This window comes from Babylonia areolata, chromosome 17, assembly GCF_041734735.1.
Source record: "Babylonia areolata isolate BAREFJ2019XMU chromosome 17, ASM4173473v1, whole genome shotgun sequence".
NCBI classification, from domain to species: Eukaryota; Metazoa; Mollusca; class Gastropoda; order Neogastropoda; family Buccinidae; genus Babylonia; species Babylonia areolata.
Genome location: NC_134892.1, coordinates 2,115,597 through 2,136,247, shown reverse-complemented (window position 1 = coordinate 2,136,247; position 20,651 = coordinate 2,115,597). Strand labels below are relative to the sequence as shown.

Genomic DNA, 20,651 nt, shown 5'->3' with positions numbered 1-20,651 from the left:
TGGTAGCCCTTCTTCAGCCTGACTCCAGCTAACAATTTGCCACTGCAGCTTCACCACTTTGGAACTGACAAATAGACAACAACAACAACAACCAAAAACAAAACAAGAAAGTCAGTCCTACTCCTCATGTTTATTCCAAAATATGTGTGTCACAAATTTTTTTTTTTAAACTGCTGTTGTTTATTATTACAACTGCTGTTGTTTATTATTACAAACAATGATGGAATTATTTAACAGCCAGAGTCATCACCCAAAGTCTTTTTCTCTCTTCCGTCCTCCCTCCCTCCCATACCATCACCACCTCCAGCACACACGCACACACACTTCCACACACACACACACACACACACTAATAACCACATCTGGACATCTTCAGATCCTTTTCCTTCCTTTATGCTGCTCTGCACAGGGTTTTTTTTTTTGTTTTTGTTTTTTTTGAAAGAGTCCAACTGTTTGGCACTGACAGGGGGACTTGCAGTTTGATTTTGCTTTAAGTAACAAGAGTAGCTACATAACATGTACACATGGATGTACACAAAAAGGGCCACATAAGCAAGAGGTAACAGTCAAACTGACAAAGTATCAAAACACACACACACACACACACACACACACACACACACACACAAGCATGCATGCATTGCACCAATTTTTTGCTGTCCGCTTAACTCCCTAGATTAAAATAAATAATAAATAAATAATTAAAAAAATATTAAAAAACAAACAAAAAACAAAAACAACTTAGGCCACTTTCAGTCAATCCACACACAGGGAGCAGTTGAGGTATGTGGGGAAGGCGGTGGGAGGGGTTGGGGGTGGGGGTAGGGGGGTAGAGGGGTAGGTGATGGGGGAGAGAGGGGGTGGTGAAGGAGGGAAGAAAGGGAGGATCAGATAAGCAGCAAACAGTAGCTTAAGAGTACACTCCCATTATCTAACAAACTTCACAAGAGCAGCACTGCCAATCAGATTGCATCTTCTTGCATTACATTTCTTTTCTCTTTTTTTTTTTTTCCAACTGTCTGTTGTTCAGCAATGGGCTATGAAGTATGATGGTTTCCATTTTGTATGGAATCCTCTTCACCCCCACCCCCACCCACTACCAATCCTAAACACACACACACACACACACACAGACACAGACACAGACACACACACACACACACACACTGGGGCAGGTTTAATTACGGCTGCTCACAGGGGTTCCTTTCTTTAACCCTTCACTGATTCAGTGATTTCTGTGATTTTTCGTTGCTGTTTTTTGTTTTGTTTGTTTGGGGGTTTTTTGCACTGAGAAAGCCTTTGCTCAAGTTAACCCTTTTCCTCCAGTGTTTGTCACCAGTTAGCTGTTGCAAACAAACATTTTCTGACCTTACACACCTTTCTAAGGTAACTATGGGTAAGGAAGGAATTCTAGCAATCACTGGTGGTCATCACTCAGTCATGTAAATCCTAATTGAATAATGTCTTACTGTTTTGATCTGAACGTTTGCAATGACCTGCAGTGTGAGCATTTTGCAATTTTCATATTGAAATTTATGATTTGCTGAAGTGTAAAAAAAAAAAAAAGTCTTGCAATAATTTGACAGAAACCTTACAAACTTCATGAAAGAAACCATAACACATGGAGTATTCATAGCACAATGGAAGAAATCTTTTAACCAAATATTCAAAGTATGAAAATGCAATGCTTGCTCAGGTGTTGGCTATGTAACATAACAACATGAAACCTCTCCTACAATCACACAAACACCATAAATAGTAATTAGTATAGTACACATGTGTACTAATTACTTTTTTTTTTCCCCCACACAAACAGAAACAAGTAAGTATTCACAAAATTGTTTGGTCCTGATACTTGTTGAGAGACTGTCCCTTCACAGTTCATCACAAATTACAACAGAATAAATGCAAGTGTCCTTGGTGGTCTACTCCTACTTGTAATATCAATGTTGGCTTTTTAAAGAAGATCTTTGGTCTTTAAGCTTGGAGCTTATGCCAGGGAGCTGTGGTGTGTGAGGAATGAGCGCACTGTTTCAGATTTCCTCTTGTTCCCCCTCTGCGGTCCATGGCCGTTCCTTCTGGGAGTGGGATGACACTTGTTACCAGATGCTGCGTCTTCCTTTTGAATGTCATCATAAGACCACATTGTATGTCATACTCATTATAGCTAAGTTCTGGGTCTGCCATAATGAGGCTTACCAGAGGCATATATGTCCACTTCTCAGTGTTTCTGGACGTACAAAGATGGATGCTGGACATGCGTATCATTAAGTGTATAATTCTAACTTGTCATGACAACCGCTAGAATGATCCAATGACAGGGTGAGAAAGGTGGTGATGGAGACTGCTTTTGACTTGAGGTTTGAGAGACCAGGTGAGGTGCAGTTACACTGCAAGTGGAAAATGACCCCACACGTTTTGTCAGATTGTAATGCTTTTCATAGTTCTTGCATGCTCCGCCTTTCAACTCTCTCTCTCTCCCTTTATCTCTCTCTCTCTCCCCCTCCCTCCCAGCCTCCCTCTCTCTCTCTACACACACACACAGACACACACTTTCTCAAACTGCTGAACTGCCTCACCCTTCATTCTCAAAACATCATAAAAGAGAGAGTGAGGGGCTGAAACAGTTGACATGAAATCAAAAAGCAGCAGAGCGCATCATGACAAAGATCTCAGGGGCAGTCAGTTGACCAAACTGACGACAAAACCAGAATCTGACCGCTCTGAAAACACATCCTGTGAAAACACACTAATAATCCAACAACATTTGATTCATGACCTCTCACTCTCAGCCACACTTTTGCACTGTTCATTTAAAACAAAGAAAAGTCCAGAACATGACAGCAGTATACATGCAAACACACACACACACACACACACACACACAACACCGAAAAACCTGTACCAACACTCAATATAAGAAAGTTCACTTTGATGACAAGAAGGAACCCACTGTTTCAAGATAAAGTGACACACCACCAAGTGAAAGAATATGGGACAGAACTCATGCTCTCCCCTGTTCCCCATTCCTAATACTTTGAAAACTAAACAAATCAGTTAAACGGTCTTGTTTACTGTTGACAAACGAAGCGCCAAAGAAACAAAAAGAGCCATAAAACTGGTTATACCATGTCTGTACTATTCAAAGAAGAAGAATTTCCCTTTATCAGTCAATACTGGCTACTAAGTATTATTTTTTTCAAAGAAGAAATTCGCTCAAAGAAAGAAGAAGAATTTCCCTTTATCAGTCAATACTGGCTACTAAGTTAAGTATTATTTTTTCAAAGAAGAAATTCTCTCAAAGAATCTATCAATGCCGACTACTAAGTGTTATTTAATGAAGAAGAAAATCTCTCAATCAGTCAGTCAATACTGGCTACTTGCTCATATGTCAATTTTTCTTCTTTTTTCTCTTTCAAATGAGTTCTTACAGAAGAAATTTATCATGTTTCACTGTCAGTCTGCTCCTATGAATATCTATAATTCATTTCTTTGATATTGTCATACATACAATGCAAATACAATATAGACTTACAATGGCAATGCAGAAAAGCACCTTTGTAATATTGAAAACATTGAACATGCGAGGGTTACTTTGATATTTGTTCAAAAGAATTGTCAAATAAGCTTATTCTTTAGTGTTCGGTGTAACTAAATTTTAAGACAGACATTTAAACAACATACCAGCCCCAGCCCATTCTCTATGAAAAATAAACACATTTTCATTATAATTACATACAAACTGGTATTTATCTCTGATATCTATATCTATCTATCTATCTATATATATACTCTATCTTTACTTTCTTTGTTTATTTTGAAGTCATGGCTCAATCAATGTTAAGATTTTCTGACAGTAATACTGACAATGAAGTGACATAGTTAATACCCTTATGACTTCCATTATGAAATTAAACAATTTGGGAAAGATAACAATGTCATTTTTAGAAACAAAATGCCAGCCTGTCCCCTAACGTTTTGTTTAAAGGAGAGAGTGGACTAAAAAGACAAAGTAAAACCAAAAAATCCTCATGAATCCATTTAATGTCAGTCCCAGTTTACATCCATTCATACCTTCATAGGTCAGCAGATATATCAAGCAATCCTGTCATATGTTCTGTATACTATGTTGCCCTTCCAACAACTAATAACAATTTGGTATTCACAGATAATGAGGGTGACTTCTTTTTACTTCTTTTCTAATATTTAGATCTATGTATCTATATCTATGTGTCAAGATCTATGTATCCAGATCTCTCTACGTATCTATTTCTCTGTCTATCCATCCATATCCATATATCCATCCATGAGTGAAGATGAATAACAGGGTAAAACTAAAAGCACAGGACAATAGTTCCGCGGTCATGTTCTGCTTTGCAATGACTGGCACCAGTTTATTCACACCAATTGTACCCATGAAAAACATCATTCACCTTCAAAAAGCAGACATCTAACCACACTATCTGCAGTCAGGGTACTCCTTGCCCTCTCATTATTGACATGGTCCTACCATGGGATCTGTTACCTGCATGCATGTACTTGTAAGCAGGTGCACATATTGTGTGTGTGTGTGAGTGTGTGTGTGTGTGTGTGTGTGTGTGTGTGTGTGTGTTTATGCATATGTGTGTGTGTGTGTGTGTGTGTGTGTGTGTGTGTGTGTGTGTTATGCTTTCACTGATTCAGTCAACTTCCATTGAATATGCAGCAAAAAACATCATTTAACTTGTTTTGCTTTTACACTGAAACAAGTGAAAGATGAAACAAAAACAAACCTTAAAAAAAAAGAAAATAATAAAATAAATAAAAACAATTTTTAAAAAGTTTAAAATTCACCAAGATTGCATGAACTGATTTAATAAACAATTTTTTTATTGACATCCCTGCAATGTCCTGCATGTATTAAACTTAATAATCTTGGGGGTGGGTGGGGCGGGGGTGTGGGTGGGGGGTGGGGGTGGGAACAACAACCCAACCTTCTTCTTTTCATTTCAAATTCAATCCTCAAAACATTTTGTAGATCATCACACAATATGCAGTCAACCATCAAATGTACTCATCCTCTGCAGCAAATTAGCAACAAAGTGCTTGTAACTTAAACATGATATCACATTTGTATGTCATTTGTATGCAAGCATTTCATCACACACAGTTTTGTCAGTTTATGCTGCACAGTCCAGGTTACGTAAAGGTAGTGACTAAACACTTGAGACTCCACACATGACATGATCATTAGGATATATATATATATATATATATATATATACATACATATATATATACACATATATATATATATATACATATATATATATATATATATATATATATATATATATATATATATATATATATATATATATATGATCATGTTGTGGTCTAGCCAGTAATACTAATAGCTGGTTCTATGATACCATATAGCTGTGGACATGGACATTGATCTAGCACTTACGGCAATCACATTCTGAGATCTGCTGCTTTTTGTCCTGTCTGCGACCAGCTCAGTCTCATGAACACAGAGAAGACCTGTACACTGATATCGTTTGTTAACAGAGAAGCGTCTCGACAGCCATGTTCTGACAGCCTTTTTTTTTTTGTTGTTGTTGCTCATACATCATCATTAGTGATAGTCTTTGCTTTACACATGATCTCGTGAGGAACAATATAATGACCAATGAGGAATGAGGCTGGTCTATCTGTTTCATCAACATGAGTGAGCACTGTGGAAACTGCAGCATGTTTCATCAACACTGTATTTATCAATGAACTAGGAAATTAAAAAAACAACAACTATCTTTGTCATTCTCAAATGTAAACAGATACATAAGCTACACACACACACACACACACACACACACACAAACATCCTTATCACACTGTTTTCTTCCATCAGTTTTCAGATAAGCAACCAATGAGAACCTGTTTTGTGCCCACAGCGTACAAAACAAGACAGAAAAGAGCAATGACGATAAAGCTGACCAATAACCAACCAAATTAATTAAAGCTTTCTCTTCAAAAGAAAACTATGGCTGTATTTAACACTTGTCCAAGTTTACACTGTATTTAAAACATACAGTCGACATTACGATCAAGATTGCATGGCAGCTGAATGCATCAAATCCCAACCATTAGTTTTTCCCACCAACAGGAGGCAGGAGACCCCACAGAAGAACACACACTTTGGAAGTGGACAGTATTTTTTTTTTTCCGTTTGTTTGTTTCATTTCTTTCCTGACCAGTAACTTCCACTCAAAAGTTGCTGACCAACCCATCTTTCTGTTTCACTCATCATCTTTCATGTAACACCAGTCAATCGAAAAAAAAACAAAAAAAAAAAAAAAAAAAAAACGAGGCTCACTTGTGACATGATTCTCTCTTTACATCCCTCAATGTCCTCTTGAGTCACTTGAATAAAGTAAAAGCAAACACTCCTTTGCTTGAGGACAACTTTCAAGCACTGTGCAAGCAGCTTTTCTCCAGCCATCAAGCAGCTCAGCTCACTCACTTCACCTGAAATGTTTTCTGCATTACTCAATCACATTTTCAATTCATTCATCCGATTCATGTTTCTCCTACTCTTTCATTCCAGTGGTGCGTGTATTCATTTCTTCTTTCATTCCTGTAGATCAGTGGTCATACAACACCTGTCAATCATTTCATTCAGGTCTGTCGTCCCACCCCTCTGTCATTTCACCCATGTCCTCACCCACACTCCTGACGTGCTGAAGTCACCCTACTGTTCAAAGCTCACCACACTCAACGCACCTTCTGCACTCCACTCAAAACTGTTGATCCGACCCCACAGGTGGGGGTGTGGGGGGGAAGGGAGGGGAGTGGGGAGGGGGGGGGGTGTGCATGCACTCAGGAGATATCCATTTGTTCATCGTTTTGCTCAGACACTGTGAACTCCCCCGACCCGCATTTCATCGGGCTCAGCCCCGGCTGGCATGACTGGAAGGTGGTGGGGGTGCCGTCCCCGCCACAGAAGAGGAGGGAGGGGTTTCCGTGGTGACTAGCTTCCAGACGGGGAGCAGGGGCAAAGCCCACCAGGTCCACGGTCCCCGTCCCTGACCGGAGGCCCTGCAACGACTGCAAGTGGCCGGCCGGGTCAGGACTGCTGTGTAAGAAGTGCAGGTGGTACATTGTCAGGTGATCGTCGTGAGGAGATGAGGCACCTGTCTGCACGGGGGGAGGGGAGGCCAACACCATGCCTTTGTCCACGGGAGGAAGAGAAGGAGGGCCGCCCAGGGAAAAGAAACTGGAGCACGCGTCTCCCTGCGCCAGTGAAGGAGAGAAACCACTGTGAGAATCGTCTGTCCGAGAAGAAAACAGGGCTGAAGAGTCTGTGTGTGCAGAGAAAGCGGGGCCCCGGTTGCCGTCCCCTGGGGGGGCAGCAGTGAGATCTGCGCTGTGAAAGGCAGCAGCCCGCGAGGCAGCCACACCCAGCGCAGAGCTGTCCTGGAACGGATGGACGGCCATGAAGACGCCTGTTCGTCGCTGCCACTGATGGGTCGGGGTGCTGGGCGGGTCTGTCGCTGCTGCCGCCACCTCCTCTTCCTCCCTCCCGTCCACAACACCCTCCCCCCTACAACACGAATCTTTCCTCCCCTCATTACCACCCCCACCACCACCCTCGTCCATACCAATCTGCTCCAAGAAAGAGTCTGCTGGGCTGGAACTGGAGACAGCGGTGGCGGAGGTGGCAGTGGTGGTGGTGGCGGTGTCCGTGGAAGAAGAAGAGCAAGAGGGCGAGGAAGAGAACGCATACAGTGGCAAGAGGTGTGTGGGGGGAGGGAAGTCGCCCTGACAGGACTGGGAAGGGGCAGAGAATGCAGCAGGCTGGGTGTAGGCAGGATCTGAGGAGGGAGCAGCGGCCAAAAACCCGGCAGTGAAGGCGTGTGCCGGGCCCGGCTGGCCCTGAGGCAGTGGGGGCTGCACGGCGTACTGGGGCCCAAAGTCGATGCGTGGCAGGTTGTTGGGGTCGATCTGCAGCTGCTGCATCTGGCTGCTGAGCTGCTGGGGGAGGGGCAGCTGGTTGTGGGGTGGGGCTGAGGGGTGGGGGTGGGGAGCGTGGTGGTGGTGGTGGGGCACCGAGTGTTTCTGGAACACCTGACGCTTCTGCTGCAAACGGTGCGGCATCAGCTGCTGCTGCAGAGACTTGCCCCCTGCAGCAGCAGCAGCGGCGGTGGTGGTAGTGGTGGTGGCGGTGGCGTAGTCGTAGGGCTGGTGGGGGACGGGGCTTGAGGAGGAGGAGGAGGAGGCAGAGGCAGAGGCAGAGCAGGGCAGGGGCGGGGCCAGAGGGGGCTGGGAGGGTGGGGCCATGGGAAGCCCCTCCTTCTTGGGGTCGGGTGGGTGTGGCCCCGCGCTGTTCCCGGCCCTGTCCAGCTGCTGCTCCAGGTATAGTGACTGCTTCAGCGCCAGCAGTCGGTGAGGCTGGATGTCGAACGACTCTGACGGCAGAGACATGCGCTTCATCAGCGGCCGGCGCCGAGGGGGCAGAGTGACCCCCCCTGACTGACCCCCGACCCCAGGGTCGTCCAGCGACCACTGCCGCGTCCCGTGGTGCGGGGCCGACAGCTTGCGGTGGGGGTGGGGGTGGGGGTGAGGGGCAGGAGGAGGAGGGGGTGGCTGGGAGGAGGGGGACATGGTGGTGGTGGTGGTGGTGGGGGGTGTGGGGGAGGCGCCGTGGGGCTCCGTGCTTGGGGACGGCTGGTGGTGGTGGTGGTGATGGCTGTCTGGACTGTGGACGGTGTTGCTGTTGCTGCTGCTGTTGTTGTTGCTGTTGCTGTTGCAGTTGTAGCTGTAGTTGTAGTTGTTGTTGTTCTCGCTGGAGGCGTACAGCAGCTGGAGCTGGTGGTGTTCCTGCCTGAGCTCCACCATGCCCCGCGCCCGCATGCACTCTCGCAGCCGCTGCCGGAAGGCAATTATCCCCTGGGCCACCAGTCCGTCTGAGGCCCGCCGACCCTCGCGGAAGTTGACCGGGGACCGCGTCTGACCCCTGTCCTGCACCACCTCCTCCACCCCCATGCTGTCCCCTTCTGTGCCGGAGTTGTCCTCCCCTAGCCTGGCCGGCACCGTGCTGCAGTGGGAAAGGCAGTGGCCGGGGGGCAAGGAGGTTCCCATGGCGACGCCGCCGGGTGGGCGTACCTGTTGGGGAGAGCAACAACAACAATACATGACAGGGGGGTCACGAACCACGTGAATGCACTCTATTCGTGTTTTTTTCTTTTTTGTTGTTGGTGGTGTTGTTTTTTTAAACCCTAATCTATTGCCAAAATATCTTACCTGTAATGTTCATACACTGCCTGCTTGAAAGGTGGTGTTTTTTCTTTGTTTTGGGTTGTTTTTTTTTTATACTGATTTCTTTTTTCCTGGATGAATAAAGGCATGTTTTTTTATATGATCTCAGTGGCGAGAGAGCAAGATAAGAACTGTACGATTCGCCATCGGTGGGCTGTATCTGTATGTTATCTCTGTTACCCTGTTACAGATGACAAGACAGTGAATGAGCTGTAAGACAATACAAAACTTCTCTCAGAATTGTTCAACACTGACCACTGCCTTCTGTTCTGGAGGAATCTTCAAATTCAGAAACAAACCCTTGCCATATGTAACACCTTCTGTTCTGGAGGAATCTTCAAATTCAGAAACAAACCCTTGCCATATGTAACACCTTCTGTTCTGAAGGAATCTTCAAATTCAGAAACAAACCCTTGCCATATGTAACACCTTCTGTTCTGGAGGAATCTTCAAATTCAGAAACAAACCCTTGCCATATGTAACACCTTCTGTTCTGGAGGAATCTTCAAATTCAGAAACAAACACTTGCCATGTGTAACACCTGTTCTGGAGGAATCTTCAAATTCAGAAACAAACCCTTGATATATGTAACACAGGTTTTTTCATCTTATACTTAAAGGATTGTATTTGTCCATACATTATCCTTGTGCCAATACTCTATGCACTATGTCCACCTTTAGAGCTGTAAATGCGATAAAATGGTAAAGAAAGGCTTCAGTATATGCTTCAGAAAGCAGGCAGCCACACATGCCACACACAAACACAACACACTAAAAGTTGTTTTTACCCATGAACGGTCAGCAAACAAGACCAACTGCATGCTACCACCACCTCCTTCCATGTGTTCACATAATATACAACAATATTATGAATTACATACACAGTACCTTGCTTTGAGCTCAAAAGCTTGAGAAGAATAAGTGCAGGAAAAGTTTTCATCACAATTACTATTTTGCACTTTGAGCTCAGTGTGAAAAAATTCCCTACTTCCACCTGTTAACTCATCCTACCCCACACCCACATGCCTGCTACAACTCCCCTGGACCAACACTACATGACACCACTGCAGAAAAAAATGGGGTGCTTCACTAAAGTAAAAAGGTATAAAAATTGATGGAGAGCTGCTGATTTAATCAGTCAAACATTGATTCGTTTTTATGCTTCCAGAATCCGTAAACAGATCAGTTTAGAATGCCAACTGTACAAAGCAACAATGAACAGAATTACAATAGTGTGTTGGCACGAGAATACTGGTACCTGGTTCACAGGGGAAGTCAACAGGGTATGTTAACTCGGACATGGAGATGAATGAATTAAGATAATATATTGCAAATTTTAAGCATATTACACACTTTGAGCTCAAACTGAGAAAAATCAGCACAGGAAAAGGGTTCATCATAATTACTATTCTGTGCTTTGAACCCAACCTGAAAAGCAAAACTAAAACTAAAACAAAACAAGAAAAGCATTCAACACTACCCTCATGTTCAACCTGCCCATCTGTTCACACACACATTCACACACCTGTAGAAAAGGGGAGTGGCCGGCAGGTGTGATGGACGATGTGCCAGGCGCCATCCCCGGGGTGGTGGCACCAGTGGTGGTGGTGGAGAGGTGGTGGTGGTGAGGGTGGTGGAGGAGGGCAGAGTTCAGCAGCCCCTGCGGCGAGGAGGACAGGTCCGCAGAGTTGGCGCCACCGCTGCTGCTGCTGCCCCCACCACCAGAGGCCACGTCCACCTCCAGGGAGGAGTCGAAGCTGGTGAAGGGCGACAGGCAGGCCGCGTTGAGGGATGAGCTGCTGTTGGCTGTGGCCAGACCCCCCGGCCGACCCCCTGCAACTCCCCCACCCCCAGTGTAGCTGCCCCCGTCCAGGTACCCGTACCCATACTCCGGCAGCAGCCCCAGCCCGTACGGGTCCCTCTGAAGTGCCGCGAACCGACTTGAGTGGGACGCCGCCTCGGCCGCCGCGCTCTCCCGCTCACGATCCATGATGTCAGCCTCCACCCCTTCGTCGATGGAGGTCGTGATGACGTTCCCCGGGGTCAAGGCCACCTGAGGGGTCGGGGGAGGAGGAGGCGTGGGCGGGGCCCGGGGCAGCATGTCCGACATGCAGTGGGGCACGTTAGGGGGTGGGGGCATCATCTCCGAGTCCGCGCTGCCCAATGTGGGGTAGGGGTGGGGGGTGGGGGTGGTGGTGGGGGAGGGCTGGGAGGTGAGGGTGGGGGGCAGGGGGGAGGTGCTGTCCAGGGTGTGGCTCAGGCGGCCCTGCTTCATGCCTGACAGCTGGGGCCGCGGGATGCCCATCACCTGGGGACAGTCAGGGAGTGTGTTCATGTGTGTGTGTGTGTGTGTGTGTGTGTGTGTGTGTGTGTGAGAGAGAGAGAGAGAGAGAGAGAGAGAGAGAGAGAGAGAGAGAGAGAGAGAGAGAGAGAGAGAGAGAGCACGTATCACGTGTGTGTGTACGTGTGTGTGCGCACGAGCATAACAGCCAGGAATCCCTGACAGAAGTTCACGGCCACTATTTCAACACTGGATGAAGGAAACAAAGAGAGATCAGCCTGTCCACACCTCTCACCACACCACAGGGCTCCCTCTGAAGTGCTGCAAACCAGCACAAGTGGGACGCCCCCTCCGAGCTCTCCCACTAAAGGTCCACATGGACTGGACATCTGATCCAGTGGTCACCAGTGATCAAGATTCACGTTTCAGCGAGGCGTGGTGTCCTTAGGAAAGGCACTTTACTCTCGATTTTCCTCACTCCACACAGGTGTGAATAGGTGCCTGATTCTGGTTGGGCACGAACCCCGAAAACAGAGCATGGCTGCCTACATGGCAGGGTAAAAACGGTCATGCACGTAAAAGCCAACACATGTACACATGAACGTGGGAGCTGGAGCCCACGAAGGAAGGAGGAGGTTGGGCAAGGTTAAAACTATGGAAAAAAGAGGACTGAGCCCCCACCTTTCAGTAATGAGCCATGGACACAGTGGATGTATGTATTCACCGCCCCCAATGCCCATAAAAGGCAACGGGAGCTTGAACCTGAACACGACTCCCTCTATCTACCTGTCAGTCAGGCCCCACCCACCTGTGAAGGCAGCATGTGCAGCATGGCCTGTTCAGCGATGGTGGAGGGACGTCTTCGCCGAGCGTCTATGCGGGTGTCCGAGGGGAAGCTACTCCTGTGCTGCCGGAGACGGTCCAGCAGCAGGTAGTAGATGGCCGTGTAGTGGTCGTACGCGTCGTTCTGCAACGCCTGAGGACACGCAAACATCATAGGTCAGCTTTGTGTGTGTCGCTGACATGACATTCGACATCATCGCCACTGTCATCATCATCACTGTCATCATTGTCATCATTGTGTCACTGACATGACGCTCAACATCATCATCTTCATCATCATCATGTTGTTACCAGCACCACCATCAGCAGCACTGTCATCATCGTGTCACTGACATGACGCTCAACATCATCGTCGCCGTCGTCATCATCATCATCACTGTCGTTACCATCCCTGCCTTCAGCAGCATTGTTATCATCATGTCACTGACATGACGCTCAACATCATCATCGCCGTCATCATCATCTGACATCATCATCACTGTCGCTACCATCACTGCCTTCAGCAGCCTTGTCATCATCAACACCACCACCATCATCATCCATCCCCCCCTAACTGGTGACTAAACACTGGAAAAAGACAGGGGACTCAAACTGCCAGAAACCTGAACAGCTGTTCCACGCAAAACACACCTCTTCCCCCCCTTTCCCTTACTGCATCTCTCACTTTCACTTTCACTTTCAACGAGGTGTCAGCGCATGTGCGGACTGGTCCAAATCACATAAGCTGTTCATAATTTTTTTATTTATTAAAAATTATAAAAAAAACAACAGCAGATGCCTGACCTTCATACAAACCCAACGTCCTCATCAGGCCTCAGGTGCCTACTCCAGTGTGAGTGGCTCATAATGCATGATTTCAAGCTGTAGCTTCACGTTTACTGGTCTACGATCATTTGCATCCTTTGGTTTAGGCCTGCTTGATTTTTTTTCCCCATTCTTTGTACAACAACAACAACATAATATAATGAAGTAAAATAACTGGACAAAATAAACAAACTTTGCAGTTTTTTGCAGTTCAACAGAGATTTGCAGCCACAGAGATATATCTGTCTGTGGCCTCGAAGAAACAGCACAGGGACTCACAGGCTCGTTTCCGAAATGACGACGTTCAGTGGTCATGTTTCCCTACACCGATACCCAGTGCCTCAAGGGCTTTAGAAAGGTGGCAGAATGGTTGATACGTTCATCGGGCGCAATAGCCGAGTGGTTAAAGCGTTGGACTGTCAATCTGAGGGTCCCGGGTTCGAATCACGGTGACGGCGCCTGGTGGGTAAAGGGTGGAGATTTTTACGATCTCCCAGGTCAACATATGTGCAGACCTGCTAGTGCCTGAACCCCCTTCGTGTGTATATGCAAGCAGAAGATCAAATACGCACGTTAAAGATCCTGTAATCCATGTCAGCGTTCGGTGGGTTATGGAAACAAGAACATACCCAGCATGCACACCCCCGAAAACAGAGTATGGCTGCCTACATGGCGGGGTAAAAACGGTCATACACGTAAAAGCCCACTCGTGTACATGTATATGAGTGAACGTGAGAGTCGCAGCCCACAAAAGAAGAAGAAGAAGAAGACGAAGACGACGAAGAACTGCAGTACGGCCCTCACCTCCATAGTCTTCTGCTGGTCGATGCCCAGGCCCTGCATGATGCGCAGGATCTGCTCGTTGTACTGGCCCACCTTGGGGCCGGGGCCAAGGGTGGGGGAGGGGGGGCAGGACCGGCCCCCACAACCCCCGTCCAGCAGCATCCACTCGTGCTGCTTGATGCGGGCGATGGAGTAGCGGCGCGAGGGCTCCAGCACCAGCATCCTTCGTATCAAGCTCTCGCACTCTGCACCGCGCCACACACACACACACACACACACACACACACACACACACAGAGGGAAAGGAACCAGTGTTAATACACTTCTTCAACATCTGAGTAGTGAGAGTGAAGGATTTTTAATATATATATATATATATATATGGAAAATTTGTTGCATTTTAATTTCAAGTTTTACAGACAATGCCAAGAGTACTGTTGTTCTTATTTTTATATTTTACCAAGTTGGTAAAACCAAGTTGGTATCCTCAACACACCCACCTGTGGACATGGTATCCTCAACACACCCACCTGTGGACATGGTATCCTCAACACACCCATCTGGGGACATGGTATCCTCAAAACACCCACCTGTGGACATGGTATCCTCAACACACCTACCTGTGGACATGAAGTAGGGTATCCTCAACACACCCACCTGTGGACATGAAGTAAGGTATCCTCAACACACCCACCTGTGGACATGAAGTAGGGTATCCTCAACACACCCACCTGTGGACATGAAGTAGGGTATCCTCAACACACCCACCTGTGGACATGGTATCCTCCACACACCCACCTGTGGACATGAAGTAGGGTATCCTCCACACACCCACCTGTGGACATGAAGTAGGGTATCCTGAAGCGTCCAGACAGCACCCGGTCCCTCAGTTCCTGCAGGGTGGGGCCGTCAAAGGGCAGAGCTCCACACACCAGCACGTACAGCACCACTCCCAGACTCTGTCCACACACAGCGTCAAACTCCTTGTTGCTGTATCTGGGTCATATCTGGCTTCTGTGGTGTGGTGTGGTGTGGTGTGGTGTGGTGTGGTAATGATGTTGTATCTGTGCTGTGCTGTGTGGTGTTGTATCTGTGCTGTTGTGTTGTGTTGAGTTCTGCTGATGTGTTGTGTTGTGTTGTGCTGTGCTGCGCTGCACTGTGCTGTGCTGCATTGCGCTGCACTGCGGTGTTGTGTTGTGCTGTGCTGCGTTGTTCAGTGCTGTGCTGTTGCATTGTGCTGTGCTGAGCTGTGCTGTGCTGTGCTGTACTGTGTTGTAGGGGAGTGGAGTGGAGTGGAGTGTACTGTATTTTATTGCATTGTATTGCATAGCATTGCATCGCACTGTACTGTATTGCATTTTACTGCATTGCGTTGCATTGTGTTGCATTACTCCTTGTCACAACAGATTTCTCCCCTTTGTGTTTGTATCGCGACACCTTCAAATAAAGCGCAGTTTAACCCAAGTCGTTCACTCTCCTTTTTTTCATCATCTTCTATTTCTCCCTTTGCTCTGTGAAGAGTCACTGCGACACCACACTGACAAACTGTTCATTACACTCCTCCAGGTCTGTCAGTCGTGTGTCGAAGTCTGGCTCTCTGTGAGGTAAGTTTATATAGGAGACAGGGAACGTCTTCTTTTTCTTCTTCTACTTCTTCTCAGTTAACCCTATGAAGAGTCAGTGGGACGCTGCAGAGAAGAACTGTTTGCCAGGTTCCCTTCTCTTCTTTTGCTTCTACCTTGACATTAATGGAAAGTGAAAGGGGAAAATTAGTTTAATAGTGTGTGTGTGTATGTGTGTAGTGGGGAGGTTGGGTGTGGGATTGAACTAAAATCAAATTGCATTTCTGCACATCAAAAGCTCCTTGGGCTTTTTGTTGTTGTTGTTTTCTGGGGGGGAGGGTGTGGGGGGCTTCAAACCAAACTTGCATTCTCACGGGAATGAACACACTGACACTTCCTTGAGAAACCGAAACCGAAACTGACACCCCCACCCTCCCAACCCCACCCCCAAACTTCCCAAAAAGCTGACCTACCCATATATCCACTTGGGGCCCAGTGTATTTCTTCCCTTCAAACACCTCCGGGGCAGCGTAGGGGGGGCTCCCGCACCACGTGGCCAACAGCTCCCCCTGCCGGAAGAAATTGCCGAAGCCAAAGTCCGCAATTTTGATGTTCATGTTGGCGTCCAGCAGCAAGTTCTCCGCCTGAAAATAACCGTGAAATGAAAACTAAAGAAGAGGGAAACATAATAAAATAAACTGTAATAAAATAAAATGAAGCAAACCAAATGAAAAAATATGTTAGGTAAGGTCTTTGAATGAAAGAACAAAAAAATATTTTTCATGTATATATATATATATATGTGTGTGTGTGTGTGTGTGTGTGTGTGTGTGTGTGTGTGTGTGTGTGTGTGCATAGATAGATACGCAGACAGGCAGACAGATAGATAGATCTATAGATAGACAGATAGATGGATACAGATAGATAGATTGATAAAATCATTCGTTATGCAATACTGCAATCCGCTGACAAGGCCAGCAGACAAAATCCCGTGCAGTCAGCAGCATGGCATACATTGCCCAACTATCTGTGGAGAAAGAGGAGGGGGGGGGAGGGACTGTCGGTAAGTGGAGGGGAGGGGGGGGGAGCGGCAGAAGCATGGAGGGGAAGAAAGGATAGAGGTTGAAGGGGGAGGAATTGGGGGAGGGGGGAGGGGACGAGAAAGGAATGGGCAGTGAGGAGGTGGGGGAAGGAGTGAGTGAGTAAGTAGTGAGTGTGCGAACGAGACTGCAAGATCGACATTTGCGCGTGTGCACACACTCACACATGCGCACGCACGCACGCACACACACACACACGCGCGCGCGCGCGCGCGCACACACACACACACACACACACACACACACTCACACACATACATGCCCACGCACACGGTGTACACACACTTGAGACAGCCCACGGATTTCATCAGCAAAGGCTGTAAATTGTTTATTTCATCTATCTATTTATTTATTTATCAATCAATTTCGTTTTGTTTTGTTTTTGCTTTACTTTCTCTCTGCTATAATGTCCGTGCCACCCCCGGTCCCCACCCCCTCCCCCTCCGTCTGTCTCTGTCTCTGTTTAAATAAGTTGTTTTTTTCGCGGTAGCTGTTTTTTTCGTTGTTGATCTTTTCTTCTTTTTTTTTCCCACCCTGTCGCTCCCAACTTAGCTCCGCAGTGCCAGATTTAGCTGCCGACCTGTCTGTATTTAGCTCCAACAACCACCACCACCACCACCACCAAAACAAACCCTCCACCACCCCTGTGCTTATTGCTGTAACACTCGTCCGCCCACCCCTGGCTGAGGCTGCCTGCACTCCTCTTCTCTCGTCTGTTCCTGCCATCATTTGCATCCCCCTCTTCTTCCCTTCACCTCCCCCCCTCCCCAACACCGTTCCCCCCTCACTCCCCCCCCCCTCCCGTCTCCTGCGTGAAGGTGGCTGTGGTGCTAGAATCGGTACAAGACGTAAGACTTCTGATCCCAGTGGTCAGGGTTCGAATCCGCACCCTCGTTTCGGCCTGGCGTTGTGTCCTAAGGGGAGGGGGGGAGGGGGGGGGGGAGATACAGCCGATTTTCCAACACTCCACCCAGGTGGTGTGAATGGATGGGGTACCTGACTTGGGTTGGGGAAGGTTTAAACGGCGGAGGGAGAGGGAGAGGACTGGGCCCCTCCACCCAGCCCCCACACTTTCCAATGGCGAGCCCCGAATCACTGTGGACAGGAAATGAACTGACTTCACTGTCCCGATGGCCATGAAAGGCCATGGGTCCTTTTAATTATCATTGACCAGCCCCTTTCCACACGCCTACCTTACCGGCAAGCAGAAAATGTCACAATCGATATAAAAGAGAGAATATCAAAATTTAAAAAAATGAAATAAAACAAAACAAAACAAAACTAAATAAAATAAAAGAAAGGCTTCGACATGACCTTGAGACAGGCTCTCGGGGTTGAGAGGGTGAGGGAGAAGGTGAGGGAGAGGGTGAGGGACAGGGTGAGGGCGGGATAGGGGTGAACACAACGTTGCTAATTTCGTAATCTTCCTGGTGCTTGAGATGTGGTGTGTGTGTGTGTGTGTGTGTGTGTGTGTGTGTGTGTGTGTGTGTGTGTGTGTGTTTGCACAGACAGACAGAGAGAGAGAGAGAGAGAGAGGAAACAAACCTGAATGGTTTGATGGAAAGGAGCACTCACACAAAACAAGACAACACAACACAGAACAGACAAAACCCACCAATCAGAAGGATGTTCACTCAGACTCAACATTTTCTTTCTTTTCTTCTTCACATCATCGCTTTGACTGGTGTGCTCCTGGGGTTTCTTCTTCTCCTTCTTCTCTCTCGATCTTTCGTTCGTTCTCTCTCTCTCTCTCTCTCTCTCTCTCTCTCTCTCTCTTTCTCAACTTCTTCTCCACCCCATGATATCCACCTTCACTACCTCCTACCCTCCCACCCTTACGTTTGCTCTCCACCCCTAAGGCACCACCCCCACACACCCTGTCTACCACCCCACGCACCCCGCGCAAATCCATGACAGACAGTGAACTGACACAGACACACACTGACGGCCAGACAGACAGCCAGGCAATACAAACACACAGACACACGCACACAGACAGACACCTGGCAGACAGTGGGGAGGAGGAGGGAGGAGGAGGAGGAGGAAGAGGATGCCACGGAATGTAGGCTTCGTCAAAAGCGCAAGCGAGCAAGCCAATAGCATCAGCAACAACAACAGCAGCAGCAGCAGCAACAGCAAGTGCTAAGTAAAAGACAAGCAGAGACGGACACCCCCCCCCCCCTCCATACCACCCCCTACACCCACCATCCTTCTTCCCCACCCTGCCTACCTACATCCACCTCTATCTCCCCTCCCCCCCCCCCACACCCACTCCCCCCCCCCTCCCCTCTCTCTCTCTCGCCTTGATCAATAAACCTTTATCAAGTCGCCTTTCCACCGAGACAGCCCTCAAAATACCAAGTGTCACTGTCTTCAAGTTTCACCCTGCTGACGTAACAGCACGTCTCCTCCATTGGCTGTCGGGAGGGGGGAGGGGGGAGGGGGGGGGGCAGCTGTGCAGTCTGTGATGTCGTGCTGTGTTCACTAAACCTTCCCTCTGGTGGAGGGAAAAATAAAGTAAAATAAATAAATAAAGAAACCGTCCCATGGAGTTTAATAAATAAATAAATAAATAAATATATATGAATAAATAAAAAGAAACCATCCCATATCTATAATCTCTCTCTCTCTCTCTCTCTCTCTCTCTCTCTATATATATATATATATATATATATATATATATATGTGTGTGTGTGTGTAAAAGAAAAGAAACTGTACAATGCGCTTATAACATTTCATGCTGGTTTGTACTGTGACTGTACAACTACAAGGCACTTATAATATTTCATGCTGGTTTGTACTGTGACTGTACAACTACAAGGCACTAATAACATTTCATGCTGGTTTGTACTATGACTGTACAACTACAAGGCACTTATAATATTTCATTCTGGTTTGTACTATGACTGTACAACTACAAGGCACTTATAATATTTCATGCTGGTTTGTACTGTGACTGTATAACTACAAGGCACGTATAACATTTCATGCTGGTTTGTACTGTGACTGTGACTGTTTGTTGCACTGCACCAACTCATTGAGTTGCCACCCCCGACCCCCCCACCTACTCACCTACACCCCGCGCCCCCCACCAAGATTTTTGGTGGCAGAAAAAAAAACGGAGGAGCGACAAATCCAGACGATTTCCGGTCTCGCAAAGTATCGGTGATTCACACGAGGAGAGGGGAAAAAAAAGTTGTATCGCCTTGCATTTAAAAAAACAAAAAAAAACTTGGACGTGCGTTTCAACGCTAAGTGGAAGTAATACTCCCCTCATTTATTACATAAAATAAACAAATAAACAAATAGATATAACAAAAAAAAGTAATAATAATAATGCCATGTCAGATGAATGTGCAATTGACTTTATCAGCTTTCTCTTTGTTTCAAGAAGGCAACACACTGATTGATGGATACTTATAACACACACACACACACACACACACACACACACACACACACAACCTCTTAGTTAACACCACCAACACCAACACCACCAGGCAATGTACCCACACATCTCTCCCCTACGGCCTTGGCAAAACATGACGCCACCACCAGCATGCCCAGAAAGACGAAAATGGTTCCATAACCTGACCAACCCATTACCACCTGTGTACTGAATGACGTCAGCTCTTTGCCCAAAAAACACCCAACGCGTGTGGTGGCCATCAGCTGGAGCTGCCTGCCACTGTCCTTAATGGGCCGTCATGTCCTAATCGACGGGCGCAATAGCCGAGTGGTTAAAGCGTTGGACTGTCAATCTGAGGGTCCTGGGTTCGAATCACGGTGACGGCGCCTGGTGGGTAAAGGGTGGAGATTTTTACGATCTCCCAGGTCAACATATGTGCAGACCTGCTAGTGCCTGAACCCCCTTCGTGTGTGTATGCAAGCAGAAGATCAAATACGCACGTTAAAGATCCTGTAATCCATGTCAGCGTTCGGTGGGTTATGGAAGCAAGAACATACCCAGCATGCACACCCC

General features: G+C 47.1%; 1 protein-coding gene across 2 annotated transcripts in view; it reads right to left on the bottom strand.

Annotated features, from left to right (window-relative positions):
* Positions 1-750: 750 nt before the first annotated feature.
* LOC143291577 (uncharacterized) overlaps positions 751-20,651 on the bottom strand; it is a 52,640-nt gene continuing 32,739 nt past the window's right edge. Inside the window, exons 5-10 of one of the 2 annotated variants that reach the window (XM_076601504.1) lie at positions 16,043-16,213; positions 14,843-14,966; positions 14,029-14,252; positions 12,386-12,553; positions 10,822-11,604; positions 751-9,144 (exon numbers count right to left, since the gene is read on the bottom strand). In XM_076601504.1, coding sequence (XP_076457619.1) covers positions 6,859-9,144; positions 10,822-11,604; positions 12,386-12,553; positions 14,029-14,252; positions 14,843-14,966; positions 16,043-16,213 — 3,756 coding nt within the window. In that variant the 3' untranslated portion in view covers positions 751-6,858. Of the gene's footprint in view, positions 9,145-10,821; positions 11,605-12,385; positions 12,554-14,028; positions 14,253-14,627; positions 14,646-14,842; positions 14,967-16,042; positions 16,214-20,651 lie in introns of those variants that run through there. The other variant, XM_076601505.1, reaches the window with a different exon arrangement.